We start from the raw sequence: 23,996 nt of genomic DNA on the forward strand, positions 1-23,996 counted from the left end.
AGGAACCTCTTCATCTTGCCTTTTCAAAGCTATAAACTTCTCTACCTTTTATAATCTCCTTCCCTTTTTTGAAACATGGGGCAGATAACTCCCATCTAAGGATTACCACTCTACTTCACTTTGGATCTCATTGCTTACTGATCTCCCAAGAACCTTACACCTTACAAGAACCTAATGGATCTCTGAGGTACCGTCAATCATCCCTTCTCAAATGGTTCTTCCCCACCAGTCCATCAGTTTTTACATATATATATATGTCATAGAAAAAAAAAAAGGAGGGAAAAGAGAAGGAAATAAAGGAAGGAGAGAGCAGAAGAAAGGGAAGGATGAACCTCTCCCTTCACCACATATTCTGTTGCAGCTACTGCTTGCTCTTTATAAAAAAATTCCTAAAAGAGTTATATATGCTCACTGTCTCAATTTTCCCTACTCCCACTCATTCCTCAATCTGCTCTTATTTGGCTATCACCCCGTAACTACACCAAAGCAGATGGTCTTAGGAAACCAACAGACTCCATTTCACCAATCTAACAGACACATTTCCCACTTCTCTTACTTGATGTCTCAACACAATTCCGCTCTATTGACCATGTATGCCTACATGAAACGTTTATTCCCCTACCACACTCTCCTCCAACCTCTCAGACTACACATTCTCAGTTTCCTCAGCAGGCTCACCCTCCTCTTTCAGGTCATTAAATGGTAATATGATTCTAGGCTCTACTGGTTCCAGGTTTCTTCTTCACTTGCTCTGTACTTTCTCCCTAGGGGATCTCTTTTATTTCTCAACTTCAATTACCACCTGAACCAAGTCTACTCACAAAATCTGCAATTTAAACTGTTTTAATTGAGCTCCAAACTTGTATGTTGGAACATTCATGTGACTTCTATTTAGATATAAAAGTCAACATATTACTGAACTCATAATTCCCAATGCTGGCCTTTTATCGGTTTCCCATTTCAATGAATGGTACTAATACCTCTGTCATACAAGCCAGATATCTGGAGGCCCAAGCACACACTCACAATATAATCTAAACTACAAGAGGGCAGGGGGATTTATTGGTTTTTTTTAACTCAAATTATTAAAATATTAAAATAAATGCTATATATTAATGATGAAGTTAAGCAAGACAGGAGCTATTAGACACCATTTAAATAGCAAATAAAAGGGAATATATTTACTTGAACTATTGTTTTGTGCTAAGAAATCTCAAATGACACATAAGAGAAAAATGAAATTAAAGTACTCAAATTTAACCCAAGTCATTCCAATTATAGGTAATCTTTTTAACTCAGACTGATTTCAAGAATCTGCAGTTATCCCTATTTAAATAGTAGGAAATTCTCAAAAACAACAGGAGAATACTATCTTGGGAGTTAAAAGATATTTTCCTTTGCATTTTTCAAAAAGATTGACTTTTCTAATTATTTTAATTTGAAAACCAGTTTATTGTACTTATAAATAGCTAAAAGTGTTAATACAGAGAATATTTAACTTCTTAATAAGTTCAAGAAAGGCATAGTACATATCTAGAAATAAAAATGTATTATTTAATCCAGACATTACCAATTACCAAATCTTATAAATAACACCTCCAGGGCTTAATTTTTATCAATATGAGTGTAAGTTAGAAATCTTAGGACCAGGTCTCTATTTCTATGTAATAGGCTCTAGTCTGCTTCAGCTAATAAAGTACCCATGAGAACTGTTGTATACTGGGTATTTTCAGAAGTTCATTAACTATTACGTCAACAGGCAATTAAGCATAGGAGAATCGATATGAAATAAACAACATAATAAACCACTGGCCTAAAGCAGCCATTGTGTAACTCCTAACATCAGACTTACAACCATGAAGATCTCTGATTAAGAGTCATCATCAAAACTACAATTATTCATCTAAAAATTAACAATGGGTACTCACCAAATAACTGTATCAAAGGTTTAGCAAAATTATTAAAGATAAAATAATAGCCATTGATATTTAAAATTGTATTTTTTATATTAAGCAGAATTATTTTCCTTGCATAAAAAGTTTAAATATTGAGAATTTGAAAATCCTCTCAATCCCTTTGCTCCCAATGAATCCCCAGGTATTTTCCAAATAGTGTGAGCCAGGACTGTGAGCCCCAGAAATACTAAGTGATTTGCTGAACATCATGTGGTCAAGCAGCCGAAATTTAAATTCAGCATTAATACAAATTTTTTGCTATTAATCATTATGCTATTTTGCCTGCCTTGAATAGTTCTTGCAAGACACAGACCTCTTATTTCTCAAGGACTCTTTCCCAAACCACTCAAAAAGTAATGCTGTTTGAAGTCTGCTCAATAAATGTATATTTAATTGCTCCAATAACATAATAAACAGAGGACTTTCTGGTCTCACAATACAGATGTAAACACTTGATTCAGAATCTATGTTCTAGGTCTGGCTTTGACTCTAACTCGGAGTTGGACCATAAACAAAATATCTGTGCTTCTGGCAAAAGAAAAATATTTTATAGTATCTTCCAGTTCCGAAATACTATGACTCACAGAGTAGTACTCAAAAAATTACTTGAATAAAAGGGCAGAAAGAATCAGCTTCTCTCAAGTTAAGGATTTCACCCATAACCAGTTTTAATTTTTGAGAACTTTCTTGATAATTAAACAGAAGAGAGACACAAACTGTAGGTGGGTTAGATGGTGACCACCACCTCCCCCCACCCCGCTCAGAAGATATTTCCACTAAGAACCTGTGAACGTAACCTTACTTGGAAAAGCAAGTTTTATAGATTTAATTAAGTCAAGGGTCTCAACATGAGATCATACAGGATTATCCAGGGGCCCTAAATCCAATGACAAGTTTCCTCATAAGAAAACTTAGAAGAAGAAGAAACACAGAAGGTGATGTGAAGAAGGAGACAGATTACAGTGATGTGTTTATGAACGAAGGAACGATAGGATCTCCAGCAGCCACAAGAAGCTAGGATAGAGGCATGGAACAATTCTCATTCAGAGACTCCTGAAGGCATCAACTCTGGCAAAACCTTGATTTTGGACTTCTGGCCTCCAGAACTGTGAAAGAAGATATTTCTGTTGTTTTCAGCCACCAAATTTGTGGTAATTTTTTTATGGAGGTCCTAGACAACAGCACATAGCTGACAAAGAATCACTGCATATTTACCTTATAATCAGCAGCTATCTTAAATGTCCAAGAAAAGAAAAATCACCCCTATATGTAATATATTAATCAGGAAAATGGGTTAAGAATTGCATGATTCACATAGATTCCATGCAATAAAAATGTGCATATATGCTTTTTTCTTTTTTTCCAATCCTGTTCCTTCTGTAGATATATGCTTTTGTTAATCTTTCATTGCCCATCCAGTTTTCAGAACATTATTATCTCTAACTAAAGTGACACCTTGCCCCAAAATCCACTGTCAGAAATGTAGCTGTAGTCCCAAAGATGTTTTTTCCCAGCAAGAGCCCTGATAATTCCAGGAAACTGTACAGCAACATTTACAGCTCAGCAGTAGCAAGGTCACTGGATGATCTCCCTCTGGCTATTCACCCACCCACAGTGCAGTAGCTGGAAAACTAGCTAACTTTTTATTTGCTTTGCTAGCGTCTATTTTCACAGTAATTAGCACATGTGGTTTGAAGTTTCTTCTCATATTTTGGAGTCCAATATAGTTGCTGATAAGACATCAGCAAAGAAAGGACTTTAAAAAGCAACCAACTCCCAAGACAAAAATAAGTTGGTCAATATACGTTTATGTAAACAGGGCATTACTAAAAAGATTAACATTAAAAATAAGTGTGGAAATTACTGGGCCAAAATTTTTATTCTATCACATTTTTTACAAAGCTGTCATATAATGAAACGGTCTTAAATAGAATCAGTGGTAGAAGGAACCTTCTGTGTTAAAGATTTTCTATTTCAGCTTTTTCACTTCATAATACATGAGAAAATGAAGGTCAGAGGGGGTGAAGTGACTTGCACTAAGGTACAGAGAAGGTAACAAAGTAACTCTTTGCTTACTCTCTTGGTACTAAGCCAGGTTGCCTAGATTACATACAGAAAGCCAAGAAAACGCTGGGCATCAGTCATTCACTCAAAATCAAGAAAAGTATGCCCTCTCTCACCACTCCTATTCAACACAGTACTGAACAATAATTACAATCAAATTGATAATATTATATATAAAACTATGGTTAATTTATACCTAAGAATTATGCGCTATTTTTTTTTTTCCCGAGATGGAGTTTCAGTCTTGTCTCCTAGGGTGGAGTACAACGGCGCATTCTTGGCTAACTGCAACCTCGGCCTCCCAGGTTCAAGCGTTTCTCCTGCTTCAGCCTCCCAAGTAGCTGGGATTACAGGTCCCCACCACCACACCCAGCTGATTTTTCTATTTTTAGTAGAGATGGGGTTTCACCATGTTGGCCAGGCTGGTCTCGAATTCCTGACTTCAGACATGCACTATTTTTAATACCACATCTCAAGAAAAGAGCCATTTTTGGCCTGGGATGGTAAGAGAATTTAGACATGAATGAAAACTATGAAATATTAATGACATAAAATGATCAGAAACTTAAAGATAAAACAATAAGAGGAGAGGCCCTTGAATATAAACACAGGAAACTTTGGATCCACATTTCAGAAATGCTTCGTTCAGTGACACAAATTTATTAAATTTCAGTGTAGCTCAGTGAGACACCAAATGATTTTTTTATTGTAAAACACATGGAAAAAACAGAGTAGTATCACTATTGCTGAAGTTTTAAGCGCTACATGAAAGAAAACAATCACAATATACCATTTGAAGTCTCTGTTGAAAAGAGAATACTAACCTGCTTAGAAAAGGTCTCAAACACTGACAGTAGCACTAACTATGAGCCAAGCACCATTGCCCATTTTAATCTTCTATGAACACTATATAGCAGGTCCTGTTATTATTCTCATTTTAAAGATTAGAAAGCCAAAGCCTAGAGTGGTTAAATAACTTTTCCAAAGATAATAATAAAAAGTTCTTATGCAGAATAAGAATTCTTATAATCAAAACTACAATGTAATTTAACCCAAGTCATATTTTTCCTTCCCTACACTGATAGAGGAGCAACAAAATTATTCATAGAACTAATGGGTTGGGCCAGGCCCATTGGCTCACGCCTGTAATCCCAACACTTTGGGAGGACAAGGCAGGTGGATCACTTGAGGTTAGGAGTTCAAGACCAGCCTGGGCAACATGGTGAAACCCTGTCTCTACTAAAAATACAAAAATGAGTAGAGTGTACTGTTGCTCACCTGTACTCCCAGCTACTCAGAAAGCTAAGGCAGGAGAATCGCTTGAACTCATGAGGCAGAGGTTGCAATGAACCTAGATGGCACAACCAGCCTGGGAGATAGAGCGAGACCCTGTCACAAAAAGGAAGGGAAGGAGAGGAAAAAAGGAGAGGAGAGGAGGAGGAGAAGGGGAGGGGAGGGGAAGGGAGGGGAGGGGAGGAGAAAGAACAGGAAGGGGAGGGGAGGGGAGAAAAAAGGAGAAGGGAGGGGAGGGGAGGAGAGGGGGAGGGGAGGAGAAGGGAGAGGAGGAAAAGGGGAGGGAAAGGGAGGGGAGGGGAGGGGAGGGAAAGGAGAGGTGAGGGGAGGGAAGAGAAGGAGAAGGGGAAGGAAAGGTAGGGGAGGGGAGGGAAAGGGGAGGGTAGGGGAGGGAATGTGAGGGAAGGAGAAGGGACAGGGAGAGGAGAAAAAGGGGAGGGGAGGAGAGGGGAGAGGAAGAAAAGCAGAGGAAAAGGCGCAAAAATGGGGAGGGAAGGAGAGGGGAAGGGGAGGAGAGGGGAGAAGGGAAGGGGACGGGAGGTGAAAGGAAGGAAGGGGAGGGGAAGAAAAGGGGGGGAAAGGGGAGGGGAGGGGAAGAAAAAAGGAGGGGAGGGGGAAGAGAAGGGGAGGGGAGGGAAAAGGAGGAGAAAGAATTAATGGGTAGGGCCAGGCATGGAGGCTTATGCCTGTAATCCTTTTACTTCAGGAGGCCTGGGCAGGAAGACTGCTTGAAGCCAGGAGTTTGAGACAGCCTGGGCAACAAAATAAGCCTGCATCCACAAAACATTTTTTTTTTTCAGTTAAAAAATGTTAAAAAAAAAAAAAAAAAGAAAAGGGTACCAATGTGTTAATATCTGCAACTGCTTCACTGCTTAAGAATTATACATAGATTCAAAAAAAATAGGTACAAAAAACAAACAGCTAATTATTAGATATCTTAAAACTTCAGAAATTCACAATTTTTAAAACAATAACTTACCTTGGAACTAAAAGGCACTAATGAAATGCCTCATTGAGCCATACCTTTAAAAAGATTATCTTCAAAAATGGATAAATTCGTGGACACATACACTCTCCCAAGACTAAACCAGGAAGAAGTGGAATCCCTGAATAGAACAATAGGAGGCTCTGAAATTGAGGCAATAATTAATAGCCTGCCAACAAAAAAAGTCCAGGACCAGACGGATTCACAGCCAAATTCTATCAAAGGTACAAGGAGGAGCTGGTACCATTCCTTCTGAAACTATTCAAATCAATAGAAAAAGAAGGAATCCTCCCTAACTCATTTTATGGGGTCAACATCATCCTGATACCAAAGCCTGGCAGAGACACAACAAAAAAAGAGAATTTTAGACCAATATCCCTGATGAATATCGATGCAAAAATCCTCAATAAAATACTGGCAAACCAAATCCAGCAGCACATCAAAAAGCTTATCCACCATGATCAAGTGGGCTTCATCCCTGGGATGCAAGGCTGGTTCAACATATGCAAATCAATAAACGTAATCCAGCATATAAACAGAACCAAAGACAAAAACCATATGATTATCTCGATAAAGAAAAGGCCTTTGACAAAATTCAACAGCCCTTCATGCTAAAAACTCTCAATAAATTCAGTATTGATGGAACATATCTCAAAATAATAAGAGCTATTTATAACAAACCCACAGCCAATATCATACTGAATGGGCAAATACTGCAAGCACTCCCTTTGAAAACTGGCACAAGACAGGGATGCCCTCTCTCACCACTCCTATTCAACATAGTGTTGGAAGTTCTGGCTAGGGCAATCAGGCAAGAGAAAGAAATCAAGGGTATTCAATTAGGAAAAGAAGAAGTCAAATTGTCCCTGTTTGCAGATGACATGATTGTGTATTTAGAAAACCCCATCGTCTCAGCCCAAAATCTCCTTCAGCTGATAAACAACTTCAGCAAAGTCTCAGGATACAAAATCAATGTGCAAAAATCACAAGCATTCTTATACACCAATAACAGACAAACAGAGAGCCAAATCATGAATGAACTCCCATTCACAATTGCTTCAAAGAGAATAAAATACCTAGGAATCCAACTTACAAGGGATGTGAACGACTTCTTCAATGAGAACTACAAACCACTGCTCAATGAAATAAAAGAGGACACAAAGAAATGGAAGAACATTCCTTGCTCATGGATAGGAAGATTCAGTATCGTGAAAATGGTCATACTGCCCAAGGTAATTTATAGATTCAGTGCCATCCCCATTAAGCTACCAATGACTTTCTTCACAGAATTGGAAAAAACTACTTTAAAGTTCATATGGAACCAAAAAACAGCCCGCATTGCCAAGACAATCCTAAGCCAAAAGAACAAAGCTGGAGGCATCACGCTACCTGACTTCAAACTATACTACAAGGCTACAGTAACCAAAACAGCATGGTACTGGTACCAGAACAGAGATATAGACCAATGGAACAGAACAGAGCCCTCAGAAATAATACCACACATCTACAACCATCTGATCCTTGACAAACCTGACAAAAACAAGAAATGGGGAAAGGATTCCCTATTTAATAAATGGTACTGGGAAAACTGGCTAGCCATATGTAGAAAGCTGAAACTGGATCCCTTCCTTACACTTTATACAAAAATTAATTCAAGATAGATTAGAGACTTAAATATTAGACCTAAAACCATAAAAATCCTAGAAGAAAACCTAGGCAATACCATTCAGGACACAGGCATGGGAAAGGACTTCATGTCTAAAACAACAAAAGCAATGACAACAAAAGCCAAAACTGACAAATTAGATCTAATTAAACTAAAGAGCTTCTGCACAGTAAAAGAAACTACCATCAGAGTGAACAGGCAACCTACAGAATGGGAGAAAATTTTTGCAATCTACTCATCTGACAAAGGGCTAATATCCAGAACCTACAAAGAACTCAAACAAATTTACAAGAAAAAAACAAACAACCCCATCAAAAAGTAGGCAAAGGATATGAACAGACACTTTTCAAAAGAAGACATTTATGCAGGCAACAGACACATGAAAAAATGCTCATTATCACTGGCCATCAGAGAAATGCAAATCAAAACCACAATAAGATACCATCTCACACCAGTTAGAATGGCAATCATTAAAAAGTCAGGAAACAACAGGTGCTGGAGAGGATGTGGAGAAATAAGAACACTTTTACACTGTTGGTGGGACTGTAAACTAGTTCAACCATTGTGGAAGACAGTGTGGCGATTCCTCAAGGATCTAGAACTAGAAATACCATTTGACCCAGCCATCCCATTACTGGGTATATATTCAAAGGATTTAAATCATGCTGCTATAAAGACACATGCACACGTATGTTTATCGCGGCACTATTCACAATAGCAAAGACTTGGAATCAACCCAAATGTCCAGCAGTGACAGACTGGATTAAGAAAATGTGGCACATATACACCATGGAATAGTATGCAGCCATAAAAAAAGATGAGTTTGTGTCCTTTGTAGGGACATGGATGCATCTGGAAACCATCATTCTCAGCAAACTATTGCAAGAACAGAAAACCAAACACCGCATGTTCTCACTCATAGCTGGGAACTGAACAATGAGAACACTTGGACACAGGACATGGAACATCACATACGGAGCCTACTGTGGGGTGGGGGAGGGGGGAGCGATAGCATTAGGAGATATAACTAATGTAAATGACGAGTTAATGAGTGCAGCAAACCAACATAGCACATGTATACATATGTAACAAATCTGCACGTTGTACCCTAGAACACAAAGTATAATAAAAAAAATAATAAAGCATTTACGGTTGTATCTGTCCATATAATTCTCAAATACCAAATAGATGCAATTTAATGCCAGCCTTTATTGTTGAGTGTTCTAAAAATCATGCCTAAGTTTTCTACTAACTCTTGATTAAAATGAAAATTATTTTAATAAAGTATAAGGTTTTCAATCTTAGGAAAAAAAGATTATCTTGAAAAACCAAATTATGTATTTCTGTCTTTTTAAACAGTTCAAAATGTACATGGTTTAACTTTCTCCTGATGACTCAAGGCTACGAGATTGCTTTGTAATTACTTCTATCTGTATTTTATAACTTTTCCCCCCGATATTTTAAAGTATTTTTGACTTGGAGACAAGGTCATATTTCTGGAACATTTTTTAATCAACTGGCCCTCTTATTCTGTTACTATTTCCCTCATTCATAGAAAACCTATCACTAGAGAGTTATTCATTTCTTTCTTTTTTTTTTTTTTTTTGAGACGGAGTCTCGCTCTGTAGCCCAGGCTATTCATTTCTTGACAGCCAGACATTTTTAGTGACTTCCTTTAGGAAAAAAAAAAAAAAGAAAAAATAAGTCACCTCCTTCTTTGTAAGCCCAATTCCTTTAAATGATCATGTACCTTATTTCTGTTAACTTAAATGCAAAGGAAAAGCCAACCTTGCTTTGGGTGAAATAATGCAACAGATAAACCACATAACCAAGGATTTCTGTGATTCTAGTAAATAGTATCTTAGATGATGTCTAGATTCCAGCTAGCAACATCTGGTGAGATAGGAATTGACTTACAAGATGTAGCTACATGTAATAAAGTATTTATACTTTGTTCTGTCACCACTTACAATGGATTAGCAATAACACATTCTGGAACAGAGTAATCTATTTTGGTGTGCTTCTTTAATTAAAAAAAAATTATTGGCAAAGAGAGACTTTAAGGCAGCCAATGCTTTTTCACTACCACAAACAAAACAAACAGTCTGTTTCTACTAATTACTGCAGGATATACACCTTTATGACATTAGGAATATAGAAATATCTTACCTGCTGTGATTGAATAAAAAGGCTAAAAACCACTTCATACTTTTCCTCTTTCCCAGTCCCCTCACGATAAGTTACAGTCTATATCTGGGGGTAAATTTTTATCATATATTCACAGTGTTCTCATATCCCTAGAGATACATTTATTCATCAAAATAAAGTTTATACAAGACATTTTTAAATCCATAGAAAAGTATCATAAAAAGCAAACTATAAAGACTCTAAGGATTATTTGGCTAAAATATTAGACACATATTAAAGCATTCACCTATCATTACCCTTTTGATTTATTTTCTAACTTTGACCATACTTTCTACTGCTCCTCATTCTCTCTCACCCTCTTCTTTAAGAAAAGAGCAAAAACAGTTTATACGTATATAAACTTCATATATATGTATATGTACATAAACAGTTTATATACATATATATGTATGCATGTATATGCTTTCAAGGGAGATGCTATATAAAAATTATACCGTTCACAGCTAGAATAAACCTTTTGCTAGAAATTAATTAGAAACTGAGCATCCAAAGCAGTACCTAAAGCTAAACAATCAGAAAGGGCAATGTGAAATACAATTACCTTATTTTCTCAATATGTTTAACAGCCATTAAAATCAATTCCTTACAATATTTATTTTATTCTTATTAAAAAGTTGAGCCCTATAATACATTTCAAGAACTCATGAATTTATTTTCATAAATACTATTATCACATCACCAAACACTGAAATATACACATAGCTTTAAAATATTTTGTGACATGATTGCCAATCGGCAGCAGTAAAAGCTTTCTAAGAATTCAATCAGAAAGTATGGAGCTGGCAGAAGGGAAAGTACCAGGACTTCAAAACATAGATATTTACAAAAGCAAGGTGTGATGGCCAGATTTTAAAACCCACTAGAACATCTAATTGATGCACTAGAATTCTACCTTCATAAACTCAGTGCCACAAGAAGCTCCTGCATTTGGGAGCAAGCACCTTCTAAAACAGGAACAAACAAACTACAGTGATGAAACTAGCAGTACTGTGCTAAGTAATATTATCTATTTTTGCCAACATTTTACTTACTTTTTCAGTTAGGGTTGCTTTCAGCTACTGTGGCAGGAATATGTCTAAAATTAACCTAGATAAATAAGGTTTTATGTGTCTCATTAAATGAAATTTGTAAATGAAGTAAGCAGTTCAGAATTGGTGCCAGTTACTCAACAGAAACAAGAAGAACCCAAGAGCCTTCTTCTGTCTTTCTTACAAAAAGTCTCTTGACCTAAATTTGCTTATCAGTTATCATCCTTCAGTCAACACTATTTTTAGATCAATAAATGCAGAAACTAAATTTGAGGTGGGTCTTTCACATGACTGCTAAAGTCATCCCAAAATGGCCAAAAGTAGAAAAAGAGACTAAAAAAGAGAGTACATGTATTGATGAATAAGGAGGAATGAAGAGAAGTTCCAAAGATTTCAACAATGAGCAAGGATACAATGCAGTACAACCAAACTCCACAAGCCTTGAAAACACAAAGACTTTCACACGAAGGTAAAGGAATAATAAAGCCCACATTAATAGCCACTTCTCAATGCTGAATTACATGGGATACGGGAGAATGAGCAGTCTTCTGTTGAACAGGAAGTTTGCTTATCAGAATGAGCTTTCAAAGGCCAAATTTAAAAATTCTTAGAAGATGGAAAATTGTATTATAATAGGTGAGGGAAGTGAAATCCCAATAAAGAATCGATCTACCATACATAATACAGTATCAATATGACACACTACTTGGAGGGAACAGATGACCCAGAAAAGCAGCTTGAGGGGCTATGGCTTACCCGAAAACTAGGTCTAGACTAGTCTCATCTCTAGAGGAATGTCAGTTTCTGATAAAAGGACAACTTCTGCCTAAAACATACTCTTGTGAGTCAGCATGTACCTGATGGTGGTAAGAATTCACCAAAATAAATAAATAAATAAATAAAGAATACCAGAAAATAAAAACAAAAGATGTCAAGAATATCTGTATAAAACACAGAGGCTAAATAGTGACTCCATAAGAATACAAAGGCTTCCTATGATCAATTCAGGTATGTGTAACTGAATATGTATGTCTCCAAGTGAGTGTAGTAATATGTATGTCTCCAAGTGAGTACAATAACATCTGACTGAGCAGACTGACAATGAGAAGTACTTAAAAGTATATTTTTAGGTTTATCAAGAGGTGTCTTTATACTTACATCAGTATTAGTTAATAACCAAAGACAAATCATCAAGGCAATGGGTAGAAGTTCATAATTATGAGAGTTCAATTAAGTATTTATTTGTTGAATTGTTTTAAAATTTCAAGAGTCAGTGTGCATCCTTATATGTAATGTCTTCCCAAGGATGGTGGCTGGTAGCCATCAAAGCAAAAATTCTTATTCTATTTACTCTAAACAGAATTGACATAAGTGAGAAAAATAATAAAGTTGTAATCTTTTCTACTTTACTTTGAAGATATGTAGTAGAACTAATATAAAAGAAAAAAGTTAATAAAATTTAAGAGCATTAAGAACTATTTCAAAAATAAGAAAAAGCACCAAATTGTTTTGAAAAGACAATGACGGTATGTATAAAAAATGCATAGAAAAATATTAAAGAAGGATAATAAAAGAATGTATATCAGAGATTGAAGATTCTAATATAAAAGAAAAAAGTTAATAAAATTTGAGAATTAAGAACAATTTCAAAAATAAGAAATAAAAAGCACAAAATGGTTTTGAAAAGATGACAGTGTGTATAAAAAAACAGAAAAATATTAAAGAAGAAGCATAAAAGAATATATATCAGAGATTGAAGAGTAACAAGAAAGCAAGACTTTTCTTAAAAAAATGTAAGTTATGCAAGTCACTAGCTAGCCATGTGAGTCATTAATTATCTCAGGCTTCAGAGACATTATTATATATAAAATGATAATTTGGAGAAGACAATCCCAATGGATTCAACATCCTCTAATATTTTTATAAATTTATAAACCAGATAACGCAAAACTTATGCACACGAGTAATGGTCATTATATTTACAAACAGTACTTATCCAATAATATAGGACACATATTTGGAACACCATAAGCCAAATACTGGATGTAGTAATATTAAAGCGAGAATCGTGTATGCATTTCAACTATCTTCAAAATAAAGAAAATATATAAACTTCTTCGGCATTTACAATTCTTATTTGAAGGCCAGAATTAGGTTTTCCTAATATAGTGAATCTGGAAAAAGAAAGCCTAAAAAAGAGAGGCATTACATAAGGGACTCAAGAGAATGCAGGCAATTAAGTTTAAATTGTCAAATGACATACAAATATAATTATTTACCAACACAACAGATTGAAAATAGGGCTATATTCCTATTAGTAACAGAAATTATATTTTATACATTAAGAGTAAGGAATTAGTGTATTCCAAGTTACTAAATTAAACCATAAACACTGATTATAAAATTAGCATTGAATTATACAGTTACATATCATAATGAAAAGCTTTACCAGTTATTGTCACCAACTATTAAATACCTATGTTCAAGAAAAACATTATTATTTTCCTTTGGTGACAGACATTGAAAATAACAAGGCTAAATTGAGCTCACCAGCCAGAATAGAAACTGAAATTTGAAAAATAGAAATCTTAATACTATCTTTGTTGAATATTCAGTTTAAAATCTGAGCCATGTTTCTCCTCAAATAGTCGATAAAACTGCACTGTCTTTTACCTTCCATGTATTGAAATACTGGAAAGGACATATTTTTCTCAAAACTGAGAGGTGAATTAAGGAAACAAATGAAATAAAATACAAATGGAAAAGAAGCCACTTTCATTTTTTTCAATGACTTTGGTTTAGCATCTGAGTGACAGCATTGTTCAAAAGAATTTTGTTTACCCCCAGATACAGAAGTCAAGAGAAATTATCCTCCCCATTTGAAGCAGCCGCATAAAATAGATGACCTGCTGGACTCTTAGATAATGTCTAGGCCCTGGGTAAAGTAGGCCTGAAACAGAACTTCCCCTTACCTGATCTCTGTGGACTTCTGATGTGGAAGGCTCAGAGCTGAACATTAAAACACATGTTTTACAGGATTGGGAGCCGACACCAGGCTCCAGCTGACCCTTACAATGAGGACATTTCATTTTCTGCTCCATCTCAAAATTTAGCTAAGAGATAGTGACAGTGGGCCCAAGGAAGTCAATTTACCAACAAACCTTCCTGTCTGAGGCAAAAGCAAGATAGAAGAGAGGTGCAAATCTGGATCTCCTATTTCATACTATCTCCCCCTGTTGGCACGGAAGTATACTAGTCAGTTCTGGATTAAAGGTACAGATACAGCCAACAAATGTTGCGTTTTCAAGCAACAAAGAGAAAATCCTTGTACATTAAGTGAATATACACTATCTAAGAAATAAATCTCTGTTCTATTTGATTTTTATTATTATTATTTTTTTTTTTTGAGACAGAGTTTCACTCTTGTCGCCCAGGCTGGAGTGCAATGGCACCATCTCGGCTCTCTGCAACCTTTGCCTCCCAGGTTCAAGTGATTCTCCTGCCTCAGTCTCCTGAGTAGCTGGAATTACAGACACTCGCCACCACGCCTGGCTAATTTTTTTTTTTTTTTTTTTTGTATTTTTAGTATAGATGGGGTTTTACCATGTTAGCCAGGCTAGTCTCGAACTCCTGACCTCAGGTGATCCGCCCACCTCAGCCTCCCAAAGTGCTGGGATTACAGGCGTGAGCCACTGCACCTGGCCTTTGATTTTTTTAATTAGATAAATAAAAATACCTGATTTTATTCCTAAGAAACATATAGAAGTCTTCTTATTTTAGGTTTTTAATCTCAAGGTCTCTGAGAATAGACCAAACTTTCAAGCAGTTCTTGAAACAAAATCTTGCAGATAGCTGTGCTACAAAGCTTTTCTTAATCCAACGTGTTTTAATTTTTTTATTTTTTATTGAGGTATAACTCTCTAATATTTTATAATTCTTCTGTTCAAAGGTAAAGAATATAAAGTATGTGCAAATGATCTCTAAGGTCCAAACAGAAATAAAAATTTTAAATTTCCTTGCCACAAGAATGTACTACACTTAACACACAATGAAGTGGCACGGCTAGAGAGGAAGTAGAGTGGGATACTCAAAACCATAAATGTTTAATCGGAAAGTAAGGCTCCACTTTTGATAACCTATTCTATAATAATTTGTTAATTGTTTTATAAATCTCTGCTTTATTCATTCATTTTTTAAAACAAATATACAACTACTAGATGTTGTACTATACAACTACTAGATGCCAGGTATATTCAGGTATTGTACAGAACATTCTTTCTAATGGACCAAAGTTCAAGAAACTTTATGAAAACAAGTAAGAAAAACAGAAAACAGAAAGAGAGTCAAAAGTCTTACCCAGTAAAACTTTCCCGGGTCACAATTCTAACATAAACATCTCCTTCTTTAAACTCTGGCTCCCTTTATAATTAGATGCAATAAAAAAATTTTTTTTTTTTTTAATTTTCTTGCCTCTTAGGATAATTTCCTCTAGTTTTCTTGGGGGGTATTCACTTTTTATATTTTATTGTCTGCAACAATCATTCTTTATACCACGTCCATCAAAATAAATCTCATTTTGTATACTGAGAATAATTTTATAAAATTTTACATTTAATAAACAATAATAGACAATATAGAGTAAAGAATTTTTAGGAGCAGGCATTGTTCTCGGCATTTTAGATGGATTATCTCATTTAATTCCCCACATTAACCCTATGAAATAGTTTCTATTACAAGCCCTAGTTTACAGATGAGAAAATTGAGGTAAGGAAAGTTTAACTTGCCCAAACTTACATAGCCAAAAAATGACTGATGCCACATATTCAAATCCAAGCAACTTTGTTCCAGAAACTATGCAATTAACTATTATACTATGTTTCTTAGATTAAGTCCCTGCTCTATTTCACCAAAGGTATTCTTTTGCCAAAAAAAGAGTCTCCAAAGATAAATTAACAATTTATTAATTTTGTTTTTCTACTTAAGTATTGATACATTCAGTAAACAATATTTACAGTTTCTCAATCATTCCCTGCACTCATTTTTCTCTAATTGTAAACATAATTTGAATTTTATACCAGAATAAGTTTATATTTTCATTAAAATAAAATTATATTTTCCTATATTTTATTTCCTGATTGGTTTCACTTATTTATTTTTTAAATATTCATTAAGCATTCATTAGGTGCCAGGCACTTACCCAGGTTCATAAAATCATAAAACATTAAATCTGGAAGCAATTTTCAACATTAAATGAGTTGAAATCAATGCTTACAGTCAAAGAATATAAACTCTTAAGATGCTAGATTTGTTGCCTGGTCTAGCCCAGAGAGAAGCTAATTTTGGTGTTTCTTTGTTCATCATCTGTACTCACTGGTTTTGCTCTTCACAACTAGAAAACTTTAATATCATCTAGATACCTCACTAGGAAGACCCTCCTCTTTCAGATCATTTATAAAGACAATAATCACAACAGATGTTGTATTAATTCCCTAGGGCTGCTCTAACACAGTACGAGAAATCCGGTGACTTAAAACAACAGAAATTTATTATCCTACAGTTCTGGAGGCCAGAAGTCTGAAATCAAGGTATTAGCAAGGCCATGCTCCCTCCAAAACTTCTAGGGGATAACCCTTCCTTACCTCCTATAGTTTCTGGTAGCCCCAGGCATTCTTTTGCTTGTGATAGCATAATTCCAATATCTGCCTCTGTCTTCACATGGCTGTCTTCCCTGTATGTCAGTCTCTCTTCTCTTATTCTAAGGGCACCAGTCACACTGGATTAGAGCTCACCATATTAACTAGTTTACAACTACAGACCTTATTTCCAAATTAGGTCACGTACACAGGTATCGAGTATTACAACTTAAAGATATCTTTTGGGGGCACATAATTCAAACCATAACAGATGTGATAATCAATTGCTGGGGCACCTTGCTCTTTATACTTTTCTAGTCAAATAGACATCTATTCCTACTTTTTGGCTTCTGATTTTAAACCTGTTCTTGGGTCATGCTAAAAGCCCATTTCCCATTTCAGCAGTGATTTAACATTTAGTAACCTTTGGTAAAAAACATTGTCAATGTATTTTCTGAAACCTAAGTAGCTTATTTTATATACACTACCTTCACTAAAAAAAGGCTCTAAGAATAATCAGTCAAGTATGATTTCTTCCATTGAAATGTTCCCTATCCCCTAGGAGATTATTTTACATAAATATTTGGTGACTCTATTTGTTGATATGAGTTCTAAGAGCTTGTCCAATATTCAAAAAATATTTACTTAGCCTCCTCTACATAGCAAGCACTGTACAAGGCAGAGGAAATAGTAGTAAACATAATGAAAGTGCCTACCTTTTTAAAGCTACAGTCTGAGGAACAAGCAGGGATTATAGTAGAAGACAGATAATAAAAACATACATACATACCATAATCAAATGAGTTCATACATACCAAAGTACATATATTAGTATTTAATGCATGGAAATATTTAGAACTAACCTTCCACAGAGTAAATTATTAGAACCAACCTACCACAGAGTAAATTCTTAATAATTGTACTAATAGTTGAAATGGTAAAAATACTAAAGTAAGTGCTTTGCAAGAAAAGGAAAAAGGCAATAAGATAAATAATGATGGCAGGGGTCAGATAGGGTCTATTACAGCTGAAGTAGTCAGAGATCTCCCAAAGAAGTATCATTTGACCTGAAATTATCAAAAGAAGGCAGTTGGTCATATGAAGATCTGGGGAATAAGTATTAAAAGGAGATAAAACATAAAGGCCCAGAAATAAGAAGAAACTTACTGTACCCAAAGGACAATAGGACCTCAATGGCTGGAGTGTGATGGGTGAGGACTGGTAGGAAATAATGAGGGGAAGTAAGCAGGGATGAGATCATCTAATTGAGTTCATGGTGAGGATTAGAATTTTATTCTAGTTATACAGGAATACCAATGGAGGGTCATAAGCAGGAGAAATATAAAATCTCATTTATACATTAAGATAACTCAAGCTATTATACAGAAAATAAAATGTACAAAGTGTAAGGGAACAAACAGGTAAACTGGCTGAAGTAGTTCAGACCTTAACTTATGGTGAATTTACTAGGATAATCACAATGGATATGTTATCAAGAGGTCAGATTTGGGATATATTTTGGAGGTAATATCAAGACAACTTGCTAATAGGATTTGGAAAAAAGTGAACACAAGGGTGATTCCCAAGATTTTGACTTAAGCAATTGACTGAAAATACCCTTTACTAAGAAGACTGTAGGAATGGCAGATTTGAGGGTTTTGTCAAGTTCAATTTAAGATTATCAGTCCAATTATTGTATGAAATGATCAAAGACAATCTTTATAAATTAAGTTCACATTAAAAATGTCTTATTCATTCAAATGAACTGTCATACCTTATATATGACACCAGATATAGCAAATGATTTAAAATAATTATAACAAAAGCATTCTTTCTACATATTTAAAAACCAAGTTGCAGGGTGATAACTTTTGGTAGGTAGGATTAAAAAAGGAAGGGCTTCACATATAAATTTTAAAACTATATGCATTTAATTTTATTTTTAAAACAAGGTGATAAAATACCTCAATTTCAGAAATTTGATTTTTCTGACACTGAGCTCCACCTGCTGGTAATTTCTTACCTATCGGTATTACATAACTAAAAAGAACTAAAATATCTATGCTAAGGGGACTGTTGTCTCCAAAACAAAAATACTGAAAACTCTACTTAGGAGGCATGAAGGAAACATCTTCTTTCTTTATAGCTACCATTTATTGAACTTAGCTATATACCAGGCACTGTACTAAACATTTTTGCAAGCGCTATTTCACTTAGCTTTCAAGACAATTCTATGAGATGACTTGCCACTTTTAACCAGTAAGGAATCTTATCTCATAGAGGTTATGTGATTTTGCCTGTGGTGATACTTTAATAGCACAGAGGATTTGAACTAAAGTCCCTCTGATTACACATCTGTTGGCTTAGTAACCATGCAACATTGATTGTATAAAATAGAAACTTCCTGACAGAGAAACTTTCTGTCAGTTTCTCTGACAGAAAAACTTCTGTCAGGAAGTTTCTATTTGAGTTTGAACCTGCCACACCGATTCTGATAAAGTTCCTTAATCTCTTCAAGCTTCAATGTTCTTGTCTGAAGGGCTGGAATAACTCCTTTGCAGGACTGTTTGCCAGTAGTATATAAAGTATGTTATATATATAGCATACTGCTTAGCACATAGTGAAGAGTAATTAAGGATTAGTTCTTTTAGTAATTTTTGTTAAATGGCATGTTAAAATTACTTATGAGGCTTTATTGACAAATGTCAATGAATCTAAGTATCTCTCAAAGAATCTTTTGGAAACTTTAAATTTTTCCATTTTAATAGCTACCAAATAAATTTGTTTAGAAAAACCCTCCCTCCAAAATAGAACATGTTTCATACAATAGCTAAATTTTCTGTACTCTTTACTCATCTATAAAACCTACAGAAATACTGATCATCTATAAAGCTATCAAAAAACTCTACAAAGTGAAATCAAGATAACCAACTACAAGATCCAACTCCGACTTAAAAAAAAAAAGGTAGAAATAGTAAGATATCAATGAGTAAAATGTAAAATGAAAATTGTTAGCAAAAGTTGAAGTTTAACACTAAAAATTACCCTTCAATCATCAGCAATATTTTTTAATCCTAACAAGGGAAAAGACTTGAATAATTTGTGGGAGTTATAATTTCACAAACATAAACATTATGTTTAACATAAAAAATATCTAATTGTTTAAAAATACAGCTTCAAAATTTTTGAAACTCAGCTAATGAATTAACTAATAAATCGTACTAATTTTACAGATCTAGCCTCAAACAAGTATAGAATATCTGCAATCGAGAGAGAACTCCCCTCTGAATACAACTGAGAACTCCCCACAGAATACAATTATCCATTGCATATCCAAACTTCAGCTGAGAGAAGTGACACTAAGAAATGATTGTTAAAAAACACACCCAGTCCACCACCCCATTATTCTAAATCTAGATTATATTATTGGATAAAATCAATTTAGAGACTGCTGCATTCTTAGGCCCATATAGAACCATTTTGATGTCATGGCCTCCACTTTCACTGATGGATTCTAGATTCTGCAAGAGATGGCCTTACGAATCTCCTTCTTACATTAGCTTTAGTGATATTGTAAAGGGCACTGCCACTACAAAAGTCAGAATTAAAGCCTCCAGTAAGAAATTCTATTAGGGCTCAATACAATGAAAAGCTTTGCTTCCCCTGCAATGTGACATGCTTTCTTTTACTTAAGAGTGTTATATGACTTTATCTCCCTTTTCATTTTGGCCTTTGGAAAGCTTAGAGACAAAATAATAGCTCTAGGGTAGTAACTATACATACATCCTATAAACTATAGTCTTGATATCCTGTTACAACTTACATTGTTCCTGGTTCTCATTTTATTTTATATTTATATTTTCCCGAATGTTGTTGTCATTAGCTACCTCAAATACTCTGGGGAGTAAGGCAGGAAATGAATAAATGAGTAAATGAACACAAGCATGTAAATCTTTTACAAAAAGCCCTGCAATGTGAGGTTTACTTATTCAGGGAGCTATAACAGTCTTACCACTGAACAATTTAAAACAAAAGCCTGATTACCAAGAGTTGGTGACATCATGCTCCTTGGCGTCTTCAGACCCCCAGACATGGTCATTCTACTGAGCTACCTTTCTTAGAGGTGATAAAGCTGAAGCTTAAAGCATCAGCTTTTTCATACTTCCTGTTAATCATCTGTTTGACTCTAAGGAAAATTAGAAGCAAACAAGAAGCTTCCCTTGTGTTCTTTGGTTTTCAGTTATAATCACAAGTTATATCATACACCTACTCAGCAAGAAATCAAAGCTGTCTCTGACTTTGGGAAATGGGAAAGAGGCAACTTCCCCCCAAATCGCCCAAGAAAACAATAAGGAAGAGCAGACAAAAATCAAATTAACTCTACCTAAACTGACTTATCTGAAAAAAAGTTAAATTAGACTTTCATATTCCTGTGGAGAACAAAAGACCAGTGTTTCATTGGTCTAGTGTGACTAGTCCATGCTTGTTTTACTTCCCATATACCAAATTATCTTAAGTGTTTGCAATAATTACTCCATCACCTTAAAAGCATGGCCTATCTTAAAAATAGAAACAATTATGATTTAATTCCTCAGCATAATTTTAAAATTATAATGAGCAACCACTAAGTTAAAATTAGGCCTCTAAATTGTATGCTGTCATTAAAAGCTAGAAAGCACATACTTATTAATTTCTGTTGAGTTAAATAGCTAGCAAAAAGTCAGAATCAACATATCTATATATTACCTTTGTATCATAGTCCTTGGGAATAAAAGAAAGCCTCGTGGATTGTCATTATTATTTTATAAAGCCTGGCAATGAAATTTTCTGATTAAATTCATGTTTAATACACAAAGACAATTATATGAATAAAAGATGATACAGAATACTGTATCATACTAGAAAATGCTAACTGATCAAAATACAGAATCCTATGTTCAATTAATTTGTATTAGATTTAATACAGGAATTAAATCCTGGAAAACATGATCAAATATAATATGAAATTGATGGCAGTTATCCAAAAAGTCTATATAATTCTATTACACACAAAAGGAGAACAAAAACGAATCTCAGTAACAGTTTTCAAGATTACTTGAATTTCATCTCATGCCATCCAACCCATGAGCGAACATGACAGAGTTATCTGGCAATTTTCTTTTCTAATAACACACCTACACTTGAGCCTAATAAATAGCAAAGACTATGAATATTTTATAAGTAATAAAATTGGAAAAGGCTCACTATATCAAAAGGTACAGCTATCTGTAATAATTATATAACACTGCTAACATAAGCTATATCTAAATACCCACAACACAATTAATAGAAAATTGAAATAACTATATATATAATGCAAGTCTATACTCATCCAGGTCCCTCCCGATCCAATGCTACAATTAATTACATTTCAGATTTCTGTTCGGTGGGGTGTCGGGGTGGGGGGTTGCCTAAATTATTAAGGTAAATATCTATATTTCCCATTTCATTTTATCTTATTAAATACCTCCCAACAAAAGCTTTTGGGAATCAACAATTTGGAATGAATCACGTAAGTACAGATAAACAAATTTTCTATTTGTACTATGCTCCTGACGTAAAACTTGAATCAAGTATAATAATGAATTTTCCTAAGTATCTGAACCACAAATTATATCTATATATTACATTTTATTAAACTATAAAGGAAGAGTTTTGACACCTTTAAGTAAGATTGGTTCAATAAATATTTTTATTTTAAATTCCAAATATTTTTAATTTGAAAATGCAAATATAATCAATGCCTTTTGTCTATGAATTCTTACCTTGTACAGCTCCAGTTTAAAAAAGAAACAGAGGAAAAGTTCGCAAGTCAGTAGTCAATAAAAATGGAAACCTGGAGAGTAAAGCAGGAGAGAAGAGGGAAGTGGGTCATATCATAGTACCCTGAGTCAAGCAGGGGAGTATGGGAAAAGTGAGAGAAGAGGGAATGAAAAGCTTTTCTTACCTCAGGCCCTCTTTTTCATCTCCTTTTTCCTACTCCCTTTTTGTTTGTCCTTTTATCTGCCTCCCATTTCTGTATTTTCTTTCTCTCCTGTTCTTTACCTTTCATCTTCCTCACCTTTCTTTACTGATCTTCCTGCCCTCACCTGTTTCTCTTGCAACCTTTCTTCTGACATATATCTCCTTCACCTCTTTCTTAATTCTTCCTTAATGGCCTTAGCAACAAAAAACTGGGGGAAAGAAAAGAGTTCCCGCCAAAATTAAATTTTAATTAGGACAGAGTAATTTGTCCCCTTGTAAAAAACACAAAAGTCCTTTGTGGAATAAGAACAATGTTCAGGCTCCACAAAAACTGCGCCTTATTATGAAACAAACAAACAAACAAACAAGAGCCATTTAACTACCAGAGTTTCAGAAAGTAGCTATTTGTTTTTTTGTTTTTGTTTTTGTTTTGAGATGGAGTGTTAATCTTGATGGTACAATTTCAGCTCATGCATCCTCGGCCTGCCGGGTTCAAGCCATTCTCCTGCCTCAGCCTCTAGGGCAGCTGGGATTACAGGCGCCCACCACCACGCCTGGCTAATTTTTATATTTTTAGTAGAGACAGGATTTCACCACGTTGGCCAGGCTGGTCTTAAACTCCTGACCTCAGGTGATCCAACTGCATCAGCATTCCAACTGCTGGGATTACAGGCATGAGCCACTGGGCCAGGCCAAAAATAGTTATTTGTAATGACTAAGGTTCTGGAGACTTTAGGTTAACTAAATTTCTCAAAAGACAATTAAAGCTTTTTCTTACTAACTGGATTCCATCTCTACCTGACCTTCTTTAGTCCTTTGTTCACTGACTTCTGAAACCAGGTGTCTTTCATAATCCACATCCTACTTTACTTCAACTCCTCCCAAGTTACATGCCTAACCCATACCCTCCTTGTCTTTGCTAAACCCATTTGCTTACACCTGTAGCCACCACCATTCCTGGCTATACTACAGAAAAGAAATGTGTTCTTCTTTCTAAAATTTCAAGAACTTTTCCCTAGCCTTCTCCTCTATTCTAAATTATTTTTTCCTATATACTTCTCTTAATCTAAACTACTTTTGAAAAGTGAAGAGCTAGGCTTACACAAATTTGTGAAATGGGCTAAATTAATCTTCAGCAACTTTTCACCTTCCCTTCCAGCA

At 35.0% G+C, this 23,996-nt stretch overlaps 1 protein-coding gene across 15 annotated transcripts in view; it reads right to left on the reverse strand.

The window, feature by feature from the left end:
- The window catches only part of FER (FER tyrosine kinase), a 725,379-nt gene that overhangs the window by 247,305 nt on the left and 454,078 nt on the right, over nucleotides 1–23,996 (reverse strand). For 2 of the 15 annotated variants that reach the window (XM_050794615.1, XR_007726657.1), the window contains one exon: nucleotides 22,637–22,707. The exons of 12 other annotated variants lie outside the window; for them this stretch is intronic. In XM_050794615.1, the coding sequence (XP_050650572.1) occupies nucleotides 22,684–22,707 (24 nt within the window). In that variant the 3' untranslated portion in view covers nucleotides 22,637–22,683. Of the gene's footprint in view, nucleotides 1–14,171; nucleotides 19,250–22,636; nucleotides 22,708–23,996 lie in introns of those variants that run through there. One more of the 15 variants, XM_050794613.1, reaches the window with a different exon arrangement.

This window comes from Macaca thibetana, chromosome 6 (assembly GCF_024542745.1).
Source record: "Macaca thibetana thibetana isolate TM-01 chromosome 6, ASM2454274v1, whole genome shotgun sequence".
Lineage (NCBI taxonomy): Eukaryota > Metazoa > Chordata > Mammalia > Primates > Cercopithecidae > Macaca > Macaca thibetana.